At 43.7% G+C, this 22,026-nt stretch overlaps 1 protein-coding gene across 3 annotated transcripts; it reads left to right on the forward strand.

Annotated features, from left to right (window-relative positions):
• Positions 1 to 4,701: 4,701 nt before the first annotated feature.
• Positions 4,702 to 20,037, forward strand: LOC104013383 (protein mono-ADP-ribosyltransferase PARP12). 3 transcript variants are annotated; one of them, XM_087768214.1, is made up of 13 exons: positions 4,702 to 5,104; positions 6,237 to 6,372; positions 7,334 to 7,616; positions 8,613 to 8,711; positions 9,916 to 10,039; positions 11,676 to 11,871; positions 12,478 to 12,598; positions 14,816 to 14,912; positions 15,927 to 16,005; positions 17,331 to 17,461; positions 18,169 to 18,320; positions 18,742 to 18,820; positions 19,176 to 19,312. In XM_087768214.1, exons 1-12 carry the CDS (start codon positions 4,785 to 4,787, stop codon positions 18,783 to 18,785), a joined length of 1,782 nt encoding a protein of 593 aa, XP_087624340.1. In that variant the 5' UTR covers positions 4,702 to 4,784; the 3' UTR covers positions 18,786 to 18,820; positions 19,176 to 19,312. The 3 variants fall into 3 exon arrangements, with proteins under 3 accessions (XP_087624340.1, XP_087624339.1, XP_087624338.1); XM_087768212.1 differs by lacking the exon at positions 18,742 to 18,820 and having other exon boundaries at positions 4,703 to 5,104; positions 19,176 to 20,037; XM_087768213.1 differs by lacking the exons at positions 8,613 to 8,711; positions 18,742 to 18,820 and having other exon boundaries at positions 19,176 to 20,037.
• Positions 20,038 to 22,026: the final 1,989 nt, after the last annotated feature.

Raw genomic sequence — 22,026 nt, forward strand, 5'->3', positions numbered from 1 at the left:
TGCTTAAAGGGAGCTTATTACAGGGCCCATGCACAAAGCAGTCATAAACTGTAGATAGAATAGCTTTTATGCAATTATGCTACAATGGCATTTAAGAAAACAGCTCCAGCCTTACCTTTAATTAGGGTATTTGAGAGGTGAAGAGGAGCCACTTGCCTTATGTGCCCTTGAGGTCTCATGTAACCCTTGCTTACATTGCAGGTACTTAATTTTACAAATGAAAACTGACTTTTCTATTAGCAGAAAATTCTTCTGAAGAAGGAGAAAAAACAATTTTGCTTATATATAATTCATAGGTGGGGAAGTTATATCAAATCAAAGAGGTACTTTTTTTCTTCCTGAGGAACATGCCACCAAACAAACTACAACAAACTTGTGTGAGAAGGAATAAGCTATGATTTACTTCGGGTATGTGTTCGGGGATGGGAAGGTACTTGAATTCTAAGGCAGCTCTGCCAATCTCTCTGCATCAGTCATTGGCTGCTTTCCTAGTTTTACTTTTGTTCTCATTAAAAAAAGATAGGATGATAGCTCTGCTCCAGAGCCTTGAAAAACTCATTCTAGCTGCAAAGCAGGAACAGCAAAGTGAACTTCCTTGTGATACACACACCAACACATTGGAATGAATTGCAATGGTGTAAAGCTACCTGCAAACACCTCTCCAACCCTGACCTTACACTGCTCTCCTTTGTACTTCTCCCTCTATAAGGTTAACCTCTGCATTGGCAGAGTCTTCATACAAATTTTATGATGAAAAAACTGCCCTATTTCTGCCAAATGAGTGTTGGTTTTCAGAAGCATGAGGGAAAAAAGTGTGGAGGGGAGATGCAATTCAAACAGCTACCTGGACTGCACAGTGATGCTGGGACAGGTATTTAAGATGTAAGAGGTTGGGAGCCAGTTAGATAGGATGGATGTAGGGCACTGTCCTGGTTTCAGCTGGGATAGAGTTAATTTTCTTCTTGGTAGCCGGTACAGGGCTGTGTTTTGGCTTTAGGATGAGAACAATGTCGATGATACACTGATGTTTTGGTTCTTGCTAAGCAGTGCTAAGCTGTTGCTGGATAGTTGCTAAGTCGCTCTCACACTGGTCAAGGACTTTTCAGCTTCCCCTGCTCTGCCGGGTGCATGGCGGGGCTGGGAGGGAGCACAGCCGGGGGTGGGGGCTGACCCTGACTGCCCAAAGGGTTATTCCATACCATATGATGTCATGCTCAGTATATAAGCTGGGGGGAGAAGAAGGAAGGGGGGAACATTGGGCGTGATGGCGTTTGTCTTCCCAAGTAACCATTAGGCGTGATGGAGCCCTGCTTTCCTGGAGATGGCTGAACACCTGCCTGCCGATGGGAAGGAGTGAATGAATTCCTTGTTTTGCTTCGTTTGCGTGCACGGTTTTTGCTTTGCCTATTTAACTGTTCTAATTTATTTCAATTATTAAACTATTCTTATCTCAACCCACGAGTTTTCTCCCTTTTACCTTTCTGATTCTCTCCCCGAACCCGCCAAGGGGGGAGTGAGCGAGCTGCTGCGTGGTGCTTAGTTGCCGGCTGGGGTTAAACCACAACAGGCACTGGACAGAATAAGAAAATGGAGGCCGACTGGGGAGAATGGGAGTTGTCTAGTACCATGCTGGCATCAGTGCTGTTTATGAATGTGGGAGGGTACCTTAAGTGTTGGTTCAGTCAAGATATCTCCTGCTGATGTGGCAGTACATACAGTTATCCAACAATTGGAAAACATTTGACAACATGACAAAATTAGGAAGTTTCCACCCCTGTTCTGAACAACTCAGGGATGAAATAACTGAATTTGGGTTGGGACCAGATGACCTCCTGTGGTCCTTTCCAACCTCAACTGTTCTGTGATTCTGTCAATTCTTATCTGTGGTGTGTAGCCACTAGAGGAATCGAAAGTAGCAAATGTGGCACCTGGATCACAAAGGGGAACCAGAGAATTGCAGAGCAGGAAGCCCAATCACTGAAATCTACAATTTGGAACAGAACTTGTTGGAAATAGAAAATACTAAGGAAAAGCCAGCAAGGTCTTTTTACATTTATACCTCAGAAACGCATTGGAACTATTTGAGGGCATTAACAAGTATGTAGGCAAGGGTCAGAAGAGTTCGTACAGTTGACTTTTAGATTTCCAAAAGTTCTTCCCAGTAGAGGACAGTCCCCCAGGGCAGGCCTGCTCAGCCCTGCACTATTCAACATACTCATAAACCATCAGGAAAAGAGGATAAAGCAGTAGGATTTGCCGAGAACACTATATTATTTAGGAAAATAGTGATTAAGGCAAACAATGAAGAATTGCTGGAAAACCCTATAGTACACTGGATGATGAAATGGCAGCTGAAATTTAGTGTAGATTTAGACAAGAAGGCAGATACTATCTTCATGTGGATAGTGATGGCTTCTGAACTATTATCGGTCAGGAATGAGATCTAGGGAAAATAGGATAATTCTAGGAAAACATCAGCTCCAATGTGACTGTTCATTCATATGCTGGAAGCAGTGCCATTAGGTCAAAGCGAGAGCAATGCTAGGTAGGACAGGATGGACAGGAAGGGGTAGAGATCATTACGCAGCTGTTACCACCTGCAGCTTGCTGTGTCCTGCAGCCATCATCTCCTGCCTATTAATCATCTGGAAGTTTCTTCAGAATCCACTAACTTATGGAAATGGCACAGATCAAAATTCCAAGCTGGGAGGTATAAATACCATCAGCTTACCTGAGAAGATTTTGAAGCTGATCCAACAGCAGCCAAACTGCTGAGGCTTTTGTGCTGCCTGGTGTGATAGAGGGGACGCCCGCACTGCGACGGAGGAGGAAGGATGCGCACTGTCACCCTCGGCTAGGTAACTATTCTGCTCATAGGCGCATGAGTTATGTGTTATGAATTAGAGAACCTGTGAGTTAGAAACTTCATGAATTAATGAAGTGATGAGTTAGTGAATTCACATTTTAGACAAGTCTGTACAAAAGGGGACTGAGCCCTTGGTTTGACATGCTTTTTTGTCTTCTTTCCTAATAAGCTCATAAAATAAAGTTCAATTTACAGAATGTGTTGTCCTGTAAATTTGAGCTATCTAAATGAACCGTGACACTCCAGCTTCAAAAGTAATCAACAAAATCAAACAGTAGGAAAGGAGGACAAAGACAGCCCAAGCTATGGAATTACTTTCATACAACAAAAGACTAAAATAGACCAAAACTTTTCCATTTGGAAAAGAGACAACAAAGGGGTATATGATCAGTGGATATAAAATCAGAAATGGAACCAAGAAAGTGAATAGCCCTTTTCCTGTGTTTTAGGAAATCTAATCGGTGGACCCTGGAAGAGTGGGATGAAGGACAGTAATGCTACAGCCTCTCACATTGCCTCCTAGGCATCTGTTAACAGTCTGTCGGAGACAGGCTACAGATCTATATGAACATTTAAGTGACCTAGTATAGCTGTTCTTCTGTTCAATGTACTTGTCTAGCTTCTCATTTTGTCACTCCCTTCCTGATCTCACAGGGCAAGGAAGAAATAAGACGAGACAACGGGAAAGGCGCAACAGAACCTGACTGGCAAAAGAAGGAAGCAGGCAGGATTCTTGTTCAATGAGAATCACCATCCGCTTTAACAGTCCCCATGCTGACTGCTGCCATTCTGACTTAAATAATGGTATTTTACATCATTGTTTTACCATGATTTAAAGCATGCCTGTGAGTGAATGTGATGCAGCACCAGGAGTGATGAAATGACCCAGAGAGGAAGGCACTTACAAAACTGAAAAGATTATCCCCCTTCTAAGGAGTTTGTGAGCTCCCAGAGGGTGAGCACATTGCTTGGCCACCATCTGGTGCCATGGCTGCAGTGCAAGAGGACGCAGTGACACTGCGAAGCAGGGGGTACTATGAGCATTGCAACCAGGGCGGTTGCATGTCCAGCAGATGCATGCCCATGACCGAGCATTTAATTTTGATATTGAAAGGAAAGGAGTGTGAGAGCGGCCTTCAATGATGTATCATCAGAAAACTGACACGGGGCAGAAACCTTAACTGAGAAGTTTTTCTGGCGCCTAACAACGGTTGAATTCACACACCAGCCTTCTTCCTGTAACGGAAGGTAGCAAAGGAGACTTGGCTGCAGTCTCTCTTCTCCCCTGGATCACTTATTCCTATAGGAGATGTGCGAGTTTGCAGCTGCCACTCCTTTTTGGATGAATTTGGTTAAAAATGGCCAATACATCCCAAAAATCAGCAAGAGGAGGGCGGCAAAGGGCCCTCACGCAGCACCACTGCATGTGCCTCACTCTCTGCCTGCAGTCAGGTTAAAAAAAACCCCAAAAAAACACAAAACCAAGCCATACCCCAAACCCCACTGATGAGATATCAGAGCCTTTTAGGGTGACCCTGGGTTTCTGGGAGCATCTCAGCAGGCGACGAGAGCCTCCGGCCTCGCGGGCGGTGTGGGCACCTCAAGCGCCCGGGGCCGGGGCCTCCCTCGGGGCCGTCCCTGGGCTGTCCCCTCGGGGCTGTCCCCTCGGGGCTGTCCCCTCGGGCCGGCCCAGCCCCGGGGCGTGCGGGGCAGCCCCCGCCCGGGCCAGGACCAAGGCACGGCACCGAGACGGGGCAGGAGGGCAGCGCACCCCGCTCCGCCCCCGGCCCCTCCCCGGGGCGGCCCTCCCCGCGGCCCAGCGCCGCCGCTTTCGTTTTCGTTTCCTCGCCCCGGCGGCTGGAGCGTCCCGGGGCGGGGCTGCCCGGCTCCGGCCGGGGAAGGTACCCGTGCGGCGGCCATGGCGTTGGCCACCAGAGCGCTGCAGGTGCTGTGCGCCAACGGCGGCTGCCTGGAGCAGGGCGAACTCCGGCGGCGGCTGCCGGACCGGCTCACGACGGAGCAGCTGGCGCTGGTGCTGCGGGACGCGCAGCGGTTCACGCTGGTGCGGCGGCCCGGCCAGGGCGGGGTGGCGGCGGCGGCAGAGGTGGCGGCGGTGGTGGTGGCCACCAGCCCCGTGCGGCTGTGCCAGGAGTACGGCGCGGGCTGCGAGGGACGGTGCGGGCAGCTGCACCTCTGCAAGTACCACCTGCGGGGGCTCTGCCGCAACCAGCAGGCCAGGTGAGGGGCGGGGGGCGGCCCGGGGCGCCTCCATCGCCGCCTCGCAGCCCGCGGCTGCCGGCGGGGGCGTCCCCCGCAGCGCTGCCCGGGCCGAGGGGGGGCAGGCGGGGCCGGGCCGGGCCCTGCGGGGGGGCGTTTGCCCGGAACTCGTGTGCTGCTCCTTGGCCCCGGGCGCGGTTGCCGCCCGCGGAGGCCGCTCTCCCCTCGGCGGTCTCCCCTCGGGGACCGGGGTCTCGCCGGGCCTTGGGGGGACGCGAAGCGAAGCCGGCGGTGCCCTGCGGCGGGCAGCGGGGCTGGGCGCTGCTGCGGCCTGTGCTGGCTGCCCCGTTGCCGTCGGTAGCGCTCAGCAAACGCATTTCTGGGAGAGATACGGTGGTTTGCAGAGAAAAGTGGGGTACTTTCCTGAGCCGCGGTGGCACGGGGCGGGGGGGGGCTGCGACGCTTCCACCTCCCTCGGGGTGGGCGGGCGGGCGGCGGCTGAGGTTGGGCCGGGGCCGGCTTGTCCGGTGGGGCGAGGGGGGCTCTGCCTCGGGGGGCTCGGCCTTGCGCTCGGTGTGCCCCCGTCAGTGGAAGCAGGCTTCAGTAAAGGCCTGGCTGCTCTTCTCCGGGTCGGAAATGCTCCTTTTTCCTTTTTTTTTTTTTTTTTTTTTTCGTTTTCAAAGGAGAGAGAGACGGGCGGGTGTTTCACAGAGTTCGGGTTGCCACACTTCCTCCCCAGCTCAGCACCCCGCTGCTGGCGCTTCCCCCTTCGGGCCCGGGCGGGGGTGAACGCTCTGACCCCCCCGACCCACTTGCACGTAGCGAGTCCGGGCGCTTTGTGCTGCGTGACGTGGGGGCGGTTTTGGCGTTTTCTCACGCGCGGTTGTGAGCTGCAGGTCAAAAATGCCAATATTGTCAGACTACGCTAATGCTATAATGACTGTAAATCAGAAATAGCGTGGCAATTACCCTCAGAGTAATTATGTAATCTGCTTAGCAAATCACATAATTGCTTTATAAAGGAGCGCTACAGATTTTTCTGAAACTAGCTAATTTGGTGTGCTTTTTAAACTGTTCAGTGTAATACCGATGGGGTAGCAAAATAGTGCTAGTCTGTTACGCTCATTTTGCGCTTGGGTTTCTTAACTTGCAGGAAGGAATGCAAGTTTGTTCACAACTTCTACTCGGACCACAATCTCTGTGTTCTAAAACAATATAGACTTGAGAGTTTAAACGATGCTGAACTTCGCCAGCTTCTGCTTCAAAATGACCCTTTCCTCTTACCAGAAGTGAGTAGCACTGTGACAGTGTGGCTTGTGTTCCAGCGAGCATCACAAAGTGGAAGAGGCTTGATACTGGCTGGAGGTGTTAGGTGTCAGTTTAGTTAGCATAATGTAAATCTAAAACTTTAAATCTGCATCTTCTGTTCTTGTCTATGGTGGGTTGACCCCAGCTGGCAGCTAAGCACTCGCACAGCCCCTCACTCACTCCCCTCTCCCCTGCCCCCAGCAGGACAGGTGACAGAGAACAAGAACAAAAGTGACAAAACTTGTGGATGCAGACAGTTTTGCAAGTGGAGGAAAGAAAGGAGAAAACAGGTGTTGCAAAGGAAGTTAGTCATCACCTCCTGCAAGCAGACCAATGCCCAGCAAGTCTCTGAGTGAGGGCAACCTTGTAAGAAGGACCGACCTCCCTCACCCCTCCTTTTTTTTTTTTTTTTTTTTTTTTTATTTTAGTGCATGACATTATATGGCATGGAATATCCCTTTGGCCGGTTTGGGCTAGCTGTGTCCTCTCTCAGCTTCTTGCCCACCCCCAGCCTACCCGGGGTGGCGGGGCCAGAGTGGAGAAAAAGAGAAAGCCTCGACACTGTGCAAGCACTGCTCAGCAGGAGCTGAAACATTGGTGTATTATCAACACTGTTTTGGTCACAAATCCAAAACATAGCAGGGTATGATCTGCTATGAAGAAAGTTAACTCCATCCCAGCCGGATCCAGTACCTCTTACCATCAAATTCAGGTCAAAATTTCACTATTCCAAAACTAGAAACACAAAGAGTTTCGGTAGTGACACGATAAAATCCACTATCCTACATTAATGTGACTTAGAACAAAATCCCACCTACTTCAGAATGTCTGTAAGATGATTGTTGTCTGTTTTTAAATTTAAAAATCTTGAATTCAAGCAGTCTATATGAGCACATTGTACTTTAATCTTTAAATTCTGTTTTTTTTTTTCCTCTACCCAAGGTCTGCTTGCACTATAACAAAGGTGATGGACCTTATGGATCTTGTACCTTTAAAAAGAGCTGCACCAAACTGCATGTTTGCCAGTACTTTTTGTGGGGACAGTGCAGATTTGGCAGCAGCTGCAAGCGATCCCATGAGTTACGTTCTGAGAAACTGGAGAGACGGGGAATGAGCTCAAACATTATTGAGAAACTGCCCTCCATTTATAGGAATATGTATGACATAAAAAATGGCAACAGGAACACAGATGACATAGAAGATGCCAAGTCTTCGCCATGCAAAGGTAAATGATATCATATTTTGAAAACATCAGAGGAGTCACTACAGTGAATGTAACATTCTCACAGATGTCATTAAGAAAAAGAAAACTGAATTCACATCTTGATGTGTTTTTTAGGAGAGACCTTGCACCTATGTCATTGACAGAGATTTGTGTCTTGACAAGCGAAGTGGATTTCAAGGCATTATGGGTTCCTGAGAAATAAAGTGCTTGGTGTTTATAAAAATCGTAAATTTGGGGTTAGAAAAGCATAACAGGAACTGGAAATAGGGAGATCTATAACTTTTTTCTTGGTAAAAAACATAAACAAGGGTAGAGAACTGTTTAAGAATAAGGGTGGCGTTTCCCTGTGTGATTATAAACTACTTTATTTTATCCATTTTTTTCTTTAATGTAGCAATTGTCTAGCACAAGAATTCACAGACAGCACTATTCTAGTTACTTCTCAGAGATGTAATATTTTATATGTTCTTGTCTTTTGAAGTTCCTTAAAATTATAAGTTAAATATAATTTAGCAGGAAAGAAAAGGATAACAGAATGGAAAATGCAAGTGTGTGTGTTCATCTCTGCTATTCTCCCTGCAGTTCCTTCTTCCCTTCTTTGTTTCCTTAGGTGTGCTTTAATTTACAGAAGTGTCAAATTTTGAGACTTAAGATTTTATAGCTGCCAATGTGAACATCTATGTGGAATGCACGGTTGACGCAAGTCCATCTAGAAATGTAAAGGCGTTGGATTCTAGTCTTATTTTGTGATGGTAGCTAGAAACTATATTTGAGGAATTTAGCAGTTACAGGAAAGTCAAGTTCAGAAAGGATGGATAAAGGGATAGGACTTTTGAGTATACAAGGTTATCAAAGACTTCAGTGTCTTTCTGGAACTGAATGCAGTTATGTAGTTATAAACGCTGGTTTTAGGCATCTTCCCTACCCATAGGTGCACTTTTAAGAGGGCTTGTTGAAACAAAGTATATTAATAAGGCTTATAATTCCCCCCTCTAGAGAGAAAAAACAGCTCTAGCCGGGAGTCCTCAGCTACAAATGACGATGACTTGGAACAGATCTGTTTATTTCATCTATACAAAAATTGTGGCTTTAAAGGTAGGTTGTGACTGTAGCAAGTCCAGTCTATTTCCCTTTCCTCATAAAGAGGAAGTGATAGACATCTCTCACAGAAAGGGGAAACTTCAGAGCTTATGCTTATCTCTAGTTCAATCTCATTGCAATCTTGTGTGCTGATAGGAAAGTGTTTGACCTACCTGGTATACCAAACAAAGGAGCTGTTTTGTTTTACTCTGGAATTTGTAATATCCGCCCGTGTTGGAGATTGGCTCCTCCACCTGTGTTCACCTAAGAGATTGCTGAATGACAGGAGTCACATTTCCAAATATCTATAAAAGATACTCTGAACTCTGTGTTCTTCCTTGTTTCTTCTAGCACTCTTCTGTTCCATCTGTCTGAGCTGTCTCCCTTGAAAGTGAAATGTTCCACCTTGTCTAGGAAAAAGGCTGCTGCACCAGCTTTCTTGTTGTCCTTTTGTCATCCTTTTCCTTCTTAATGTTCTTGACATGTAGTAGCTCCCTGATGTACTGCACACCTTCTCATATGAACTGTGTGGTGCGGTCTCCTTGACTTTCCCTGTTAAGTTGCCTGTTGTTCTACTAGGAAAGCTAGCCTGAAGTTTATGCATATGTGTGCTGGTGCTGTGATCTTCACTCCTGTTGAGGAGTGACTGCATACTGACTCTGCGAATGATTTCTGAGTAATGCTTGTGATGCCTGGGCCACTGCTACCACTGCTGTTGTTCCTGGTGAGGCCTGGACCCTTAGAGACTTCTTGAAGTCTCCTAAAACTAAGCACTGTTTGTTTGTTTTTTTTTCCCCCTCTTTTTCCTCAGTAATACCACTTTGGGACTAAGTGGTTAAGCACAGATATTTGAGTCTGCACTGTTATTCTATATATGAAATAATAGCCTTGTGTGAGCTTGTGATCTTGATTCATTGTAAATTTTTGTCTCTGAAACTGAGAAGATAGAATGGTCCTTCACCACTGAGCTCCTGCTAGAAATTTTGATGCACAAAGAGAATCTAGTAGGTACAGAAACTGAACTTCTGCCTAAGCTCAAAAATTGAGTTTTGCTTGCTTACGCTGAAAAATTCTGAACTATTGCTTGTAACGATCCCATAGGTGAACAGTTTCCATAGCTATGCATTTGATACGTTCACCAGCTAGGTGTACAGCCCTGAAATGTTGGAGTGTTTCTCATAGCCTGTAAAAATAATGCTTTTTTTTTTTTATTTTGTAGACAAGTGTATCAGAACTCATTTTCACTTGCCATATAGATGGCAGATCTCTGATGGTAATACCTGGAAGGACTTGAAGAATATGGAAGAAATAGAAAAAGCATATTGTGACCCCAAAAACACCAGGTATAAACTCTTATAAAATTTAATAATGTTTGGAGTTTGCTTTATTGGACCAGGCCCTTAGTGGCTATAACTTGCTACAATTCTATTGCGGTCATTACATAAGTAGCTTCATTTGGTATTCTTTTACTGATGTCACTTTGCTGATCTGCTGTCACTGGAGATCTAATCCATTGTGACTTACTTATGCCTGGCATCTGTATAGGACCCTCTGGGTTACCATACTGGGTTTGGCTGGGATGGAGTTAACTTTCTTCATAGCAGCCGGTGTAGTTCTGTGTTCTCGATTTGTGACTAAAACAGTGCTGATAATGCACCAGTGTTGTAGGTGTTGCTGCGCGGTGTTTGCCCAGAGTCAAGGCTTTCTCTTTTCCAACTCTGCTCTGCTCGTCCGCAGTGGGTAGGCTGAGGGTGTGCGAGGGGATGGGAGAGGAACAGCTGGGACAGCTGACCTGAACTGACCAAAGGGATCTCCCATACCATATAACGTCATGCTCAGCAATAAAACCTGGGGCAGAGGAAGAGGAGGATTGGGTTTTTGGTTTTCAAGGTGGCAGCTGTTTGGAGGCTGGCTGGGCATTAGACTGCCTGTGAGAGGTGGTGAGCGATTTGTTTTGCTTTATTTACTTGTTTGTTTGTTTGTTTGTTTACACCATCACCCGCCTTCTTCACCTATTGAACTGCCTTTATAATAACCCACAACTTTTCTTGCTTTTGCCCTTCCTATTTTCTACCCTCTGTCGTGCAGAGGTGGGGAGGGGGGGTGAGCGAGCAGCTGTGTGGGTACTTGGTTGCTGGCCAGGGTCAATCCAGTTATTTTATGAGACTGACCCATAGACACAGTATTCTTTGCTGTGAAAAAATGTATAAACATTTCCTGCTGCTGCTACCATAGGAAGTCTTAATCCTCACTAAGAATGGCTGGAAAACTGCAAAGAATGGTGATTTTATCACAGGTACTTGTGGGAATCTGGTTAGAGATTGTCAATACACAGCTTGACCCCCTGATTAGAAGTAACCTTCTCTTTCACCTTTTGAGATGGAGAATGGAAAGGTAGCATGAGATTTGCCCTTCTCGCCTCCTTTTCCCCCAGTCCATGTTGTGGAACTGGTAGAATACCTTGTGTACCTAGAGAGAGAGCTACTCTTGGGTGCAGAGAACCATTAAGAATAGGGAAATACCTTTAAGAGTTTGGAACTGGTTATATAGCACGAAGAGGGTATTGGAAGGGGCTCATACCAGTATGCTGTGTCCCATGCTGGAGAATTTACCTAGCCCTCTTATGTTACGTTAGAAGCTCTTTGAAGCCGTGCTTAAGTTATGAGTGTTCTGTTTAGAATATAGTTGGTTAGCAAGAAGGAGACAGTGTACATTTTCCACTGTTTCTGTTCATCTTATGTAACTCACTAATTTACAAGTTGATAATGGTTACTGCACAGGGAACCAATGTGAGATGTAATACCGTAATGCAAAATATGTACAGACACAAGACAGAGCTGGGATTGTTGTGGTAACTGCACGTTTGTGTTCTGCATTTGACTGATGTTGACTTAATTTGTAAATTTGTGGTGGGCTTCTGAACCTATGTGTAAAGCTTCACAAACAGTTCTGATTTTTTTTTTCTCCTTTTTTTAATAGATTTAATAATGGTGTTACTGAAAGTGGCTCTGTCTTGCCATGTATCTGTTTTCTGAATATGCGCTGTGGGTTTGCAAAGGTTAGACGTCTTTCTACAGCCTCCTCTGTGACCAAACCCTCTCACTTCATTCTTACAACAGAATGGATCTGGTACTGGAAAAATGAATATGGCTGGTGGCAGGAGTATGGGAAAAAAGTAAGTGTGGAGAAATGGGGAGACTCTCAACTCTGTTAAAAGTGCAGAACTACTGAAAAGTACACAGTGTTTATATCCTCCCCCTCTTTTGTCACTCTCTCCCTCCCTCTCAGTCACTCATACTGTACAGATGGACTTTAGGGGCCTAATGGGATCTTTTGTCTGCAAATTTGATTGGTTCAGGTAGGGGAGTGCTCACTGGTGAGTCACAAATATTATTGATGGATAATTCTTCAGTGAGTCATGTCAGATAGGATCACATGAATACATGCTTTTCATTGCTCCTGACTAAAACTTCCTTTTCTGAGGTTCCAATAGTACTCTGCACATCTTTGCTAAGGTCTAGTTGGTGAATGTGCGGTCTTAGTAGTAGTGTTCACTGCATGCACTTTGCAATGTAAGTTTAGGCTTCATAACACTGCTTGGTTTGTTTTAGGGGCAGTTTCAATTGCTTAATACATGGCTTTTGCTTGAAAGCCACTATCGTGCACAAAGGCTGATACATACTGCAACCACCATACCATATGACAGTTGCTGGGTTTTAAACTTGCTTGTATATAACAGACCAGGAAAATCTTTTTTTTTTCTTTGGTTTTGTCCTGACAGGATGATGATCATGCAGCTGCCACTGTCTCCAGTGAAGACCTGGAGAAAGCTTATCTAGCCAGAGGTTCTCCAAAGCTGTATTTCAAAGCTGGAAGACATGAATACGAACTCAATTTTGGAGGTAGGTTCCATTTGCTTTGTTTTTTTGGTTTTTTTTTTTGTTTGGTTGGTTTTTTTTGTTTGGGTTTTTTGGTTTTTTTTGGGTTTTTTTGTTTTTGTTTTTTTTGTTTTTTGGGGTTTTTTTTGTCCCTCCCTCCTTCCCAGGTCTTCTGTGGTTTTAAACTACATTGCTACAGGAGACAGGAGAGAGAAATTTGAACTTTGAACTGCAATGCTTACAGAGACAGAGCTTCTACCAAAGTTCTCAGGATAAGAGCTGTTCACATAAGCAAAGTGTCATTCCTGTTCTTCCAGACTTTTTACTTTTGAGAAGTTCTTGTGCTAGGTTTCAAAATGTCTGCCAGCAAGTCCAAGTGTGACATTGCCATTGATGCTAGCACCAACACAAATGGTGAGAAACTTCTGGAAGACTTGGCAAGCCAGCTTCTGGTCTACTTTAATCGCTGGCTTGCAGAAAAACGAATACTTGGGCAAGGTGTAGGGTCCAGACAATCCTTGCATGGCAAGATTTATGTAACCGTCGTGGTTTAACCCCAGCCGGCCACTAAGCACCACACAGCTGCTCGCTCGCTCCCCCCCCTGTGGGAGGGGGCAGAGAATCGGAAGTGTAAAAGTGAGAAAACTTGTGGGTTGAGATAAGAACAGTTTAATAATTGAAATAAAATAATAATAATTTTAAAAAATTGTAATGAAAAAGAAAACAACAAAAGAGAGAGAGAGAGGAACAAAACCCAGGAAAAACAAGTGATGCAGCCACTCACCACCCACTGACCGACACCCAGCCAGTCCCGGAGCAGTGATCACCGCACCCTGGCCAACTCCCCCAGCTTATATACTGAGCATGACATCATATGGTATGGAATATCCCTTTGGCCAGTTTGGGTCAGCTGTCTTGGCTATGCTCCCTCCCAGCTTCTTGTGCACCTCCTCCCTGGCAGAGTGTGGGAAGCTGAGAAGTCCTTGACTTAGTATAAACACTGCTTAGCAACAAATAAAACATCAGTGTGTTACCATATTATTCTCATGCTAAATCCAAAACACAGCACTATACCAGCTACTACGAAGAAAATTAACTCTATCCCAGCTGAAACCAGGACAGTAGCTATTTTCTTTTCATAGCTCTGCCTGTCTGGAAAGGCTGAGGAAATACTTTGACTGTGTTGAAGTAGGAAGATGTGTTTCCCAAGAGTTCAGGAAACTTAAGCCATTTGTGATGGCACTGTCCTCTCTGAGCTGTTGCCTTTCCAGGTATCCTTTTCAAAAATCATGGGGAACAGTGGTGGTGGGAATCAGCCTGCCTAGACTGTCATTTTGGTGTAGTTGCCTTTGATCCAACTCTCCATTACTATCTCATTCTGCATGGAAAAAAAAAAACAAGCAGAAAGGGCGTGTGATATGTTGTTTGTCATTCAATTGAAAGCAATACTGTAAACTTCTCTATAGGCTGGGGAAACTTGTCTGGCTTAGAAGGGAAAATTGCATAGTAAATCAATCCCTTTTCTAAGGTTTGGGCTTTTTTAGTAACTTAGGCAGACATATGCAACGTAGATATCTTCCAAAACTTAGTTTCTAGGCTTGGTGGTGCCAAGAGGTTTTTTTGTTTGTTTGTTTTCTTTGTGTGTATCTGTCTCTGAAGATGGGGCCTCATTCTCTTAGCTGCTACTGACTCGTAGTTGCTAGTGTGATGTGGCAGTAGCTACAGAGGTTCCAAGATCCAGAAATAATGCCTCTAAAACTTAGGTTGCTGTGACTTTTTTCTGTTGGTGGTCAATGAAAATGAATGGCCTGTCATAGCTGTTAGGATGTGTTTATAGGGTTTGAAATCTACAACTACATGTAGGAAAACAGTATCTTGATTGCAAATTGAGAGGGTCAGGATGCAATCCATGGAGCAAAAGTAGATACTTATTTTACAATGATCCTTTTCGGTTAAGTGTGGCTGATGGAACAATGAAGGGAAAATAGCTGCCAGTGTCTGTCATTCCTTCTGAAGTTAAGAGCAAAACTGAAACTTAAATTCTTCTCGGTGATTTATACTGATAGACTGTGGTTTTCACATCCTGCTCTGACTTCCCTTTGTGTAGCAACAAAAAGCTCGTTGCCTTTTTGTCAATGTTTTTGACAAAACAACTTAGTGGCAAGTTTTGCTGCAGTGTGAAGGCTTTCTAAAACATCTTTCTGATTGTTCAGGCGTTTATTTTTATTTTTTTTTCTGCAGCCATGATTCAGAAAAACCTTCGCTACACAACAGAGAGAGATGTTTGCAGAAGACCTAAATTTGTCTCTCAGACAGAGGTAGAAAGCACAAGAGCAAGGTAAACTGCAACTGCTCATTCTGAGGTGATGGATTTAGTGTGTTGTGAATGCAGTGTCTTCCAAGGGTGTAAATAAGGTGAAGGAGTAGCTGTTAAGGCAATAGTAAAAGAAATTGAGAGGGGAAGGGACATACCTTTCCTACAACAATGTCTACTCGGGGCAGTATTGCAACCTGGCCAACAGTTTTCAAGCAAATCAGGAGCCTTGGGGGTGAAAGAAGTTTGGGCTTGGCCACAGAAAGAGTGGAAGCATAGAAAATAATTCAACATGTAGCAATGTTGCAGGGAGGCACTGATTAGAGGGAGCTCTCTTATTAGAGCAGCTGATACAGATGGAAGCAGTAATGTTTATGCCTACTAGCCCTTTCTGACATCTGAGATCAGTAATTTTCAAAGCTAAGTACGAGTTTAAAAACAATTCTTTTGAGAACAACCAGACAATCTGAAAGTAGTACAGGTGGAGCAACAGTAGTTACAGGTGGAGCAAAAGGTGGGAGTCTGCAAGGGGAGCACTCTTATATAATTGCATGTAACAGCCAACATTGTTTACGCATTCCCTTGCAGCACACAGTAGTTGCTTAAACAACACAGAAAAGAGCAACTAAATACACTAACTAAAATTGGGGTGGAAGTAGAGGAGAGGGCTGCATCTATCCTGTTTCTGTCATACTGATACGGTAGTGGATGCATTTTTATTTGTCTACCCCGGTGTAGCAGAGCTTTTATGTATACATTCAACCCTGCAACTAAGAGAGCTACTTTCATGTTTAGTTCAATGTGTATCTATTTTTTTTTCTCATTTGGCATCTTGCTTCCTGCCATTAGTCTTGACATGATGATTTAGAACAAATATTTTCATATACTGAACTGAAAAGACAATTTTGAAGTATTTCTGAATATGTTGTTGCTTATATTCTCCCTAAACTTGGCAAAAATGTTTAGTATCACATGTACATAAAATGTAGGGATTTGGTTTTTTTTAATTGCCTGTTTGTAATGTCTTGTAATGTACAGGGGCTTTAAACATACCGAAGAGTTTAAGGGCATTCCAGCTTACTGGGACAAATCTGCCCTGCCTGAACTGGGATTCAAGGTTTGGAGCTTTTTGTTTTTTCTCTCCATCAGTTTTGTCGCATACAGGTTTGTACATCCCAAGTTCAGTATTTCTTGTGCCTTTGTAGATGACTGTTTCTTATGTAATGTAATGCAGAGGTGCTGGTAAAGTTGAACCCGATATCATACTGGGCAGACCTAGAGGTGAAACCAGACCCAGATTTAAACTAACAAACGGTGGCAGTAGAACCATGGGAACATTGACTTTCACTGCTACTATTTATCCCTTTCCTTGGCAAATTTGCCTGAAGCTGATGCTGTATTAGCAAGACTGTTACTAGTGCCCAAGATACATAGCTTTGAAGTCCAACATGTGCTGAAGTATCAGAGATAAATCGTGCCTCTAAACTTCAGGGTAGCCATTCTCTGAGCTGTGTATAAGTAGACTGTTGTATGTCTATATGGAGCATTGCTGAAATCAGCAGAGTTCAGGGTGGGATCGTTTATTAAAATGTACTGTAACTCCAGTGGAGTGAACTTGTTTACCTTTGTAACACACCCGGTTAGTATCTGCATGGTTTACCTTTGCTGACTTTCTGCCTGCCTCTACCACCACCTCTGTCAACTCTAGTAACTGTATCTACAGGAAAGCTCTTCCTATATGAAGCTTGAAAATTACTAACTTGCAAAATGCAAATCCTCAAGAAATTGTCAATAAAAAATAGGGAAGGCTAATGTTGACATTCTTGATGCTCCTAGGGAAAACATGCAAGTAGAAAACTTTGCTTGCTTTCAGGGCTGTCATGTAAGGAACTGATTTTTGGCAGTGTGTCCCTACTCTTCCCTAAAATGGTTGATCAAATAAAGCCTTTTCAATTTATTTAAAAACATAACAGGCAGTGCAGTTTGTGTTGACTGGCTATAGAGAGTATGAAGTATAAAGATTTAAAAAGCATGGCTGTAGAGGTAGTCTTTGATTTGCTGCAACATAAATTCTCTATTCTTTTTTTTATTTATGTGCTCACTTCTTCTATGTGTTTAGGTACTGTTTGATATATGCACACAAATGTATCTTGGCCAAATATTAAAAGGAGCTGGGTGGCTGCACAAAAGCATGCAGCTCCTTTAATGTCCTGTGAGAGAGCAACCTGGGTGTCTTAAACCCCAGGAATTAGTGTTCCCTAGGTAAGAGTTCACTTTTACAGAGCAGGGATCTCTAATCTGCTTTTTTTCCAAAAGTATTTTTGCTTTTCCTATCTCTGCTTCACAGAAAAGACTTTAAAGGCCTGAGTAGTACACTACATAGGGTGGCTTTGTTATGTCTGAGGAAAAGATGAGAGTAGCTTTTTAATCTTTTCCTTACAGCTGATTGAGCTTGACAGTTCTTCTGAAGAACACAAGAAAGTCAAGGCGGACTTTCAACGCACAATGCCCAAAACAATTATTAAAAGGATTTGTAGAGTTCAGAACCCATCTCTCTGGGAACTGTATCAATGGTATGTGTAAAATACTGCGCTGGTATGTGTGCATGAAGTTTGTTGTTTCTGCAGTTAGCTGTATGCTGAAGATAGACACACACATCCCTGAAATGCAGCTACATTTAAGAATCTGCTTCCACTCCCCAGCTGAAATACCTAGCCAGGATCAACACGTAGATAACGAGGTACTGGCAAAACCAAAACTCAGTCAAGACAGAGAGCTTAGAATAGTCAGATGAGCTCTGTGGGAGGAATCCTTGCTCCTGAGTAAGTGGTTCTGACTTCTGCCAGGCCTGTGTCCGGGACAGCTGCCTTCCACTGAAGCCTTGAAGCTGGTAATCAGTCACATCTGGCACAAACACTGGTTTGTAGCTGCTCAAAACTGAAACAGCCTTCAAAACTAATGCAAAACTCACTGAGGGAAAGCCTTAGTATGAACTCCTGTGTTTAGAAAAAAACCAACAGTGATTCCTCCCCCTCTCCCAATAGGCAGTGACTGAAACAAAATATTTTCATTATTAAATATCTGGAGGCATTTGTGTATAATGAAAGCATGTTTGTACACAGCTAGACAGCAAGATACCCTGTATGCCCAAAGTTTAGGCCTTAATGTAAGGATTTTCAGAATGTACTCTTTGTCTAGAATTGTCTTGAGTTCTGGTATGGCTGGAACCTGTCTGGGTACAGCCACTGTGGAACTGCGAAGATACTGCTTCTTATTGCAGGCAGAAGGAACAAATGCAGAAGATCAATGGTGGAAAGGCTGCAGATGAGCGATTTTTGTTTCATGGGACCAGTAAAAAATACACTGATGCCATCTGTCAGCAAAACTTTGACTGGAGGATCTGTGGTGTTCATGGGACAGTCTACGGCAAAGGTTGGTTTTCAGTTCTTTCATTAACCCTAGACTTGCTAAAAAATTCTTAGTAGTTACTGGGGTAAAGTAAAGTTAGAAAGAGGGCACTCAGCCAATCTAGGGCTTATGTCTGTGATGATGTGGACAACATAGCTGACTGACTTTGGCAATGACCATTTGGAGCTAAGGCATACTGAAAGGCCTTGGCCTCTATGCTGCACTCTGTCCTTGCAAGAAAAGACAAGGTTAGAGAGGCCAGGTCTAGGGATGGTTTCTCCTAGAGTCCAGGCTTACTTCTATTCCAATTTCTCCAACCTCCTAGCTCCTACAGGAAGGCAATATAGCATTATTTGGGTTTTTTTCCGGAAACGTAGATGCTGTCCTGGTTACAGGCTTTTTGCCTTGTTAGAAAATTATATTCTTTACATTGTCCTGTCTACAGGAAAGGATCAACATACCAACTGGAATAGCCAAGAGACAAGCTGACTGACTGACTACCCACCCATCCAACTGAATACTCTGTAACTCTCAGAAATGTTCTAATGAATACTAGTAGCCTCTGTCAGGGGAGGAAGTTGGGTGAGACTGGAGAAGGTGGATGTCTAGGGTCAGGACGAAATCTTTTTGAGGAATATGATAACATTTAAAACATTACTTGTGTGGCTTTTTAATATGTGTGCTGGGGAAAAAAAAAAGTTTAGGTAATACATAGTGGTCATTTTCACTAAGAAGGACATACAGGACAAGTGAAGGCTTTGGAAGGGCCGTTCATGAACTACTTAATGGATTTGCTTCTGAATTCACTTTCACACTGCATTACTACCTTCCCTGCAATTTTTGTGTCTTATCAACTCTATCTTGGTGTCTCTTCTGCAGGAAGCTATTTTGCAAGGGATGCATCTTATTCTGACAACTACTGCGAAGACTTACCCACCAAGACCATGTTTCTGGCACGGGTGCTGGTGGGGGAGTTCACTCTTGGTAGTTCTTCTTACGTTCGGCCTCCCTTGAAGGACAACCAAAACTTCTATGACAGTTGTGTGAATAGCTCTTCAAACCCTTCTATCTTTGTCATCTTTGAGAAGCATCAGATTTATCCAGAGTATCTCATAGAATACATTCACCAGGCAAAAATGCTATAGCAGCAAAACCTGTCACCATTATGTTTAGCTGGTATAAACATTTTCTTAGTATTGGCTTAAGAGAGAGAAAGTGATTTTTAGAAGTTGTTTAATTGGGTAGGTGAGTGTTCAGAAACATTTATTCTCTATCTTTTGTGCAATAGAAAATGAGGGGTAATGAGACACAAGGGACATCTTAGATTTCTTAAAATCCTGTGTCTGTCTCCTGTTCTTTAGCAGGTATCACGTTTCCCTGCATTACTAGAGACTTTTATTATAAAACTTATTAGATGAATCACTGATGGTTGTAACATGAGGATTGACTATGACTGCCACGTTTAAACAATGTTAAGTTATAATTGTTTCAGGATAGATCTTTACATGTGCTCATTGGTCAGAGGCCGTCTCCTTCTACCAGTTTATCTTTTAACTCAAAATTTGATAAAACCTGCTTCTTTTAATAATCTGTCTCCTGTAACAGTAGACATTCAAGTGTTTGCAAATGAGACTGTACAATCTCTGTCTCATTGCATAAATTCTTAGCAGCACTGATTTTTGTCCCTACTTAATCCTCACCAACAAAACCTCAAAAATTAAATTTGCTTGTTGAAAAGGAACAGAGATTTATTTTCACTTGTTAATTTTCTCATTTAAAGCAAGTACCAAAGACATGAAGCATAGCAAGGGTTGCTTGGTGCTGTGCTACTCAGTTGACTTAGTCTATCAAATAAATGCTGTATTTTAGGTCTGTGAGAACACAAGTTTTTCATGACTTTCGCTGTGCCTATAAATGAGAGTGTGCTGGCAGGTGTCCAGAGGGAAGAAGGGGAGGCAACTCACCCTGTCATTTAAGAATATCATACTTAGGAGTGAAATACACTGCTTGCACTGCTTGATTAGCAATACCTTGTTTCTGTGGAGCAACTTTATGGTTCTCTTACAGGTGTTGGGAAGGACAGTGAGTGACTGTCTCTCATTAGGTGTACTACCCCTTTGGTTGCAGGAGATAACACTGGTTACCTGTGTAATCAAGGAGTCTTTGGACTTTCTTGCAGGAAAAACGCGCTTACCTGGGGAGTGGTCTTCAGCCACAGAGCTGAAACCTTTAAAAATGTGAAGATTAAGTTGAATATTCAGCTGTTCCCAGCTGTGCTGGTTTTGGCTGGGACAGAGTTAATTATTTTCTTCATAGTCGCTTGTATGAGCTAGCTATGTTTCGGATTTGTGCTGAAAACAGTGTTGATAACACAGGGATGTTTTAGTTATTGCTGAGCAGTGCTTACACAGAGTCAAGGCCTTTTCTGCTTCTCACACCACCCCACCAGCGAGTGGGCTGGGGGTGCACAAGAAGTTGGGAGGGGACACAGCTGGGACAGCTGACCCCACCTGACCAAAGGGATGTCCCATACCATATGATGTCATGCTCAGCATATAAAGCTGGGGGAAGAAGGAAGGAGGGGACGGTTGGAGTGATGGCGTTTTGTCTTCCCAAGTAACTGTTATGTGTGATGGAGCCCTGCTTTCCTGGAGATGGCTGAACACCTGCCTGCCGATGGGAAGCAGTGAATGAATTTGTTGTTTTGCTTTGCTTGTATGCATGGCTTTTGCTTTACCTATTAAACTGTCTTTATATCAACCCATGAGTTTTCTCACTTTTACTCTTCTGATTCTCTGCCCCATCCCACCGGGGGAGAGTGAGCGAGTGGCTGTGTGGTGCTTAGTTGCTGGCTGGGGTTAAACCATGATAACAGCAAAAGATGTTATTAGTGTTGAACAGTCAGCATACATATATGGAGATAATCAAAAATCTTAAACGTGTCAAGTATTTGCTGATGCACAGACAGATACTTTATCACAGCTTTAATGCTCCTAAATGAGTACTTGTTAGCCATAGTGTACTGCAAAAGCCTTAAGATATACTTTGTATAGGACCAAAAAAAAGCTCATCTCTACCTGTATTCTAGAAGCACTTCTTTTTAATTCGTCTGGATGATGATTGACAGGTGTACACTGGGTAACTCTCTATTACTTCAGGACTGTGAACCAGGAGCTTAGCCATGATTAGCTGGAGTAAGGCTGTGCAGAACTCCTTTTTATATGAACTGTTAAACTCGCAGCATGATATCTAAAGGAAAATGCTCCTATTCATGTTTAAACCCAGTAAAATACACAATGTGGAAAAGCAAGTTGACTGTATTTTTTCTTTTGAAAGATTTGTAATAGAACCTACATGATAAATCTCATGTCAGCAAATAAGCTTGTCAGTAAATACTACATTCATTGAGGAGGGTAACGTTATGTATGAAAGTTTTCATACCTGTGCAGAATAAGATTTTTTCTGCCAAACCAAAAAACATGTTCATCTACACGTTCATGGCAAATGAGACTACTGGTAGTATTCCCTTCTTCCTCTGAACATAACCAGCATTTCAGCCAAGAACTGGAGTAGCTAAAGTCATGTTAATCTTTTGCCAGAAAATTGAAACAAATATTTTTTCATGCAAAAAGTTGAGATATTTTGAATAACATTTTTGATGGCTAGTAATATTTTTAAAATCTTTAACTTAATTCTTGGAGGGGATGTGTAAGTGTGCCGTGCATGTGTG

This window comes from Nipponia nippon, unplaced genomic scaffold, assembly GCF_047370975.1.
Source record: "Nipponia nippon isolate SJK-2023a ecotype South Korea unplaced genomic scaffold, ASM4737097v1 scaffold_3, whole genome shotgun sequence".
Lineage (NCBI taxonomy): Eukaryota > Metazoa > Chordata > Aves > Pelecaniformes > Threskiornithidae > Nipponia > Nipponia nippon.

Bases quoted from the DNA above. Each gene is read 5' to 3' on its own strand.
- LOC104013383 (XM_087768212.1), top strand. From the start codon at position 4,785: ATGGCGTTGGCCACCAGAGCGCTGCAGGTGCTGTGCGCCAACGGCGGC. The intron at 11,872-12,477 runs GTAAGTGTGGAG...TTGTCCTGACAG, and splicing joins GGCAGGAGTATGGGAAAAAA to GATGATGATCATGCAGCTGC. The intron at 14,913-15,926 runs GTAAACTGCAAC...TGTAATGTACAG, and splicing joins GTAGAAAGCACAAGAGCAAG to GGGCTTTAAACATACCGAAG.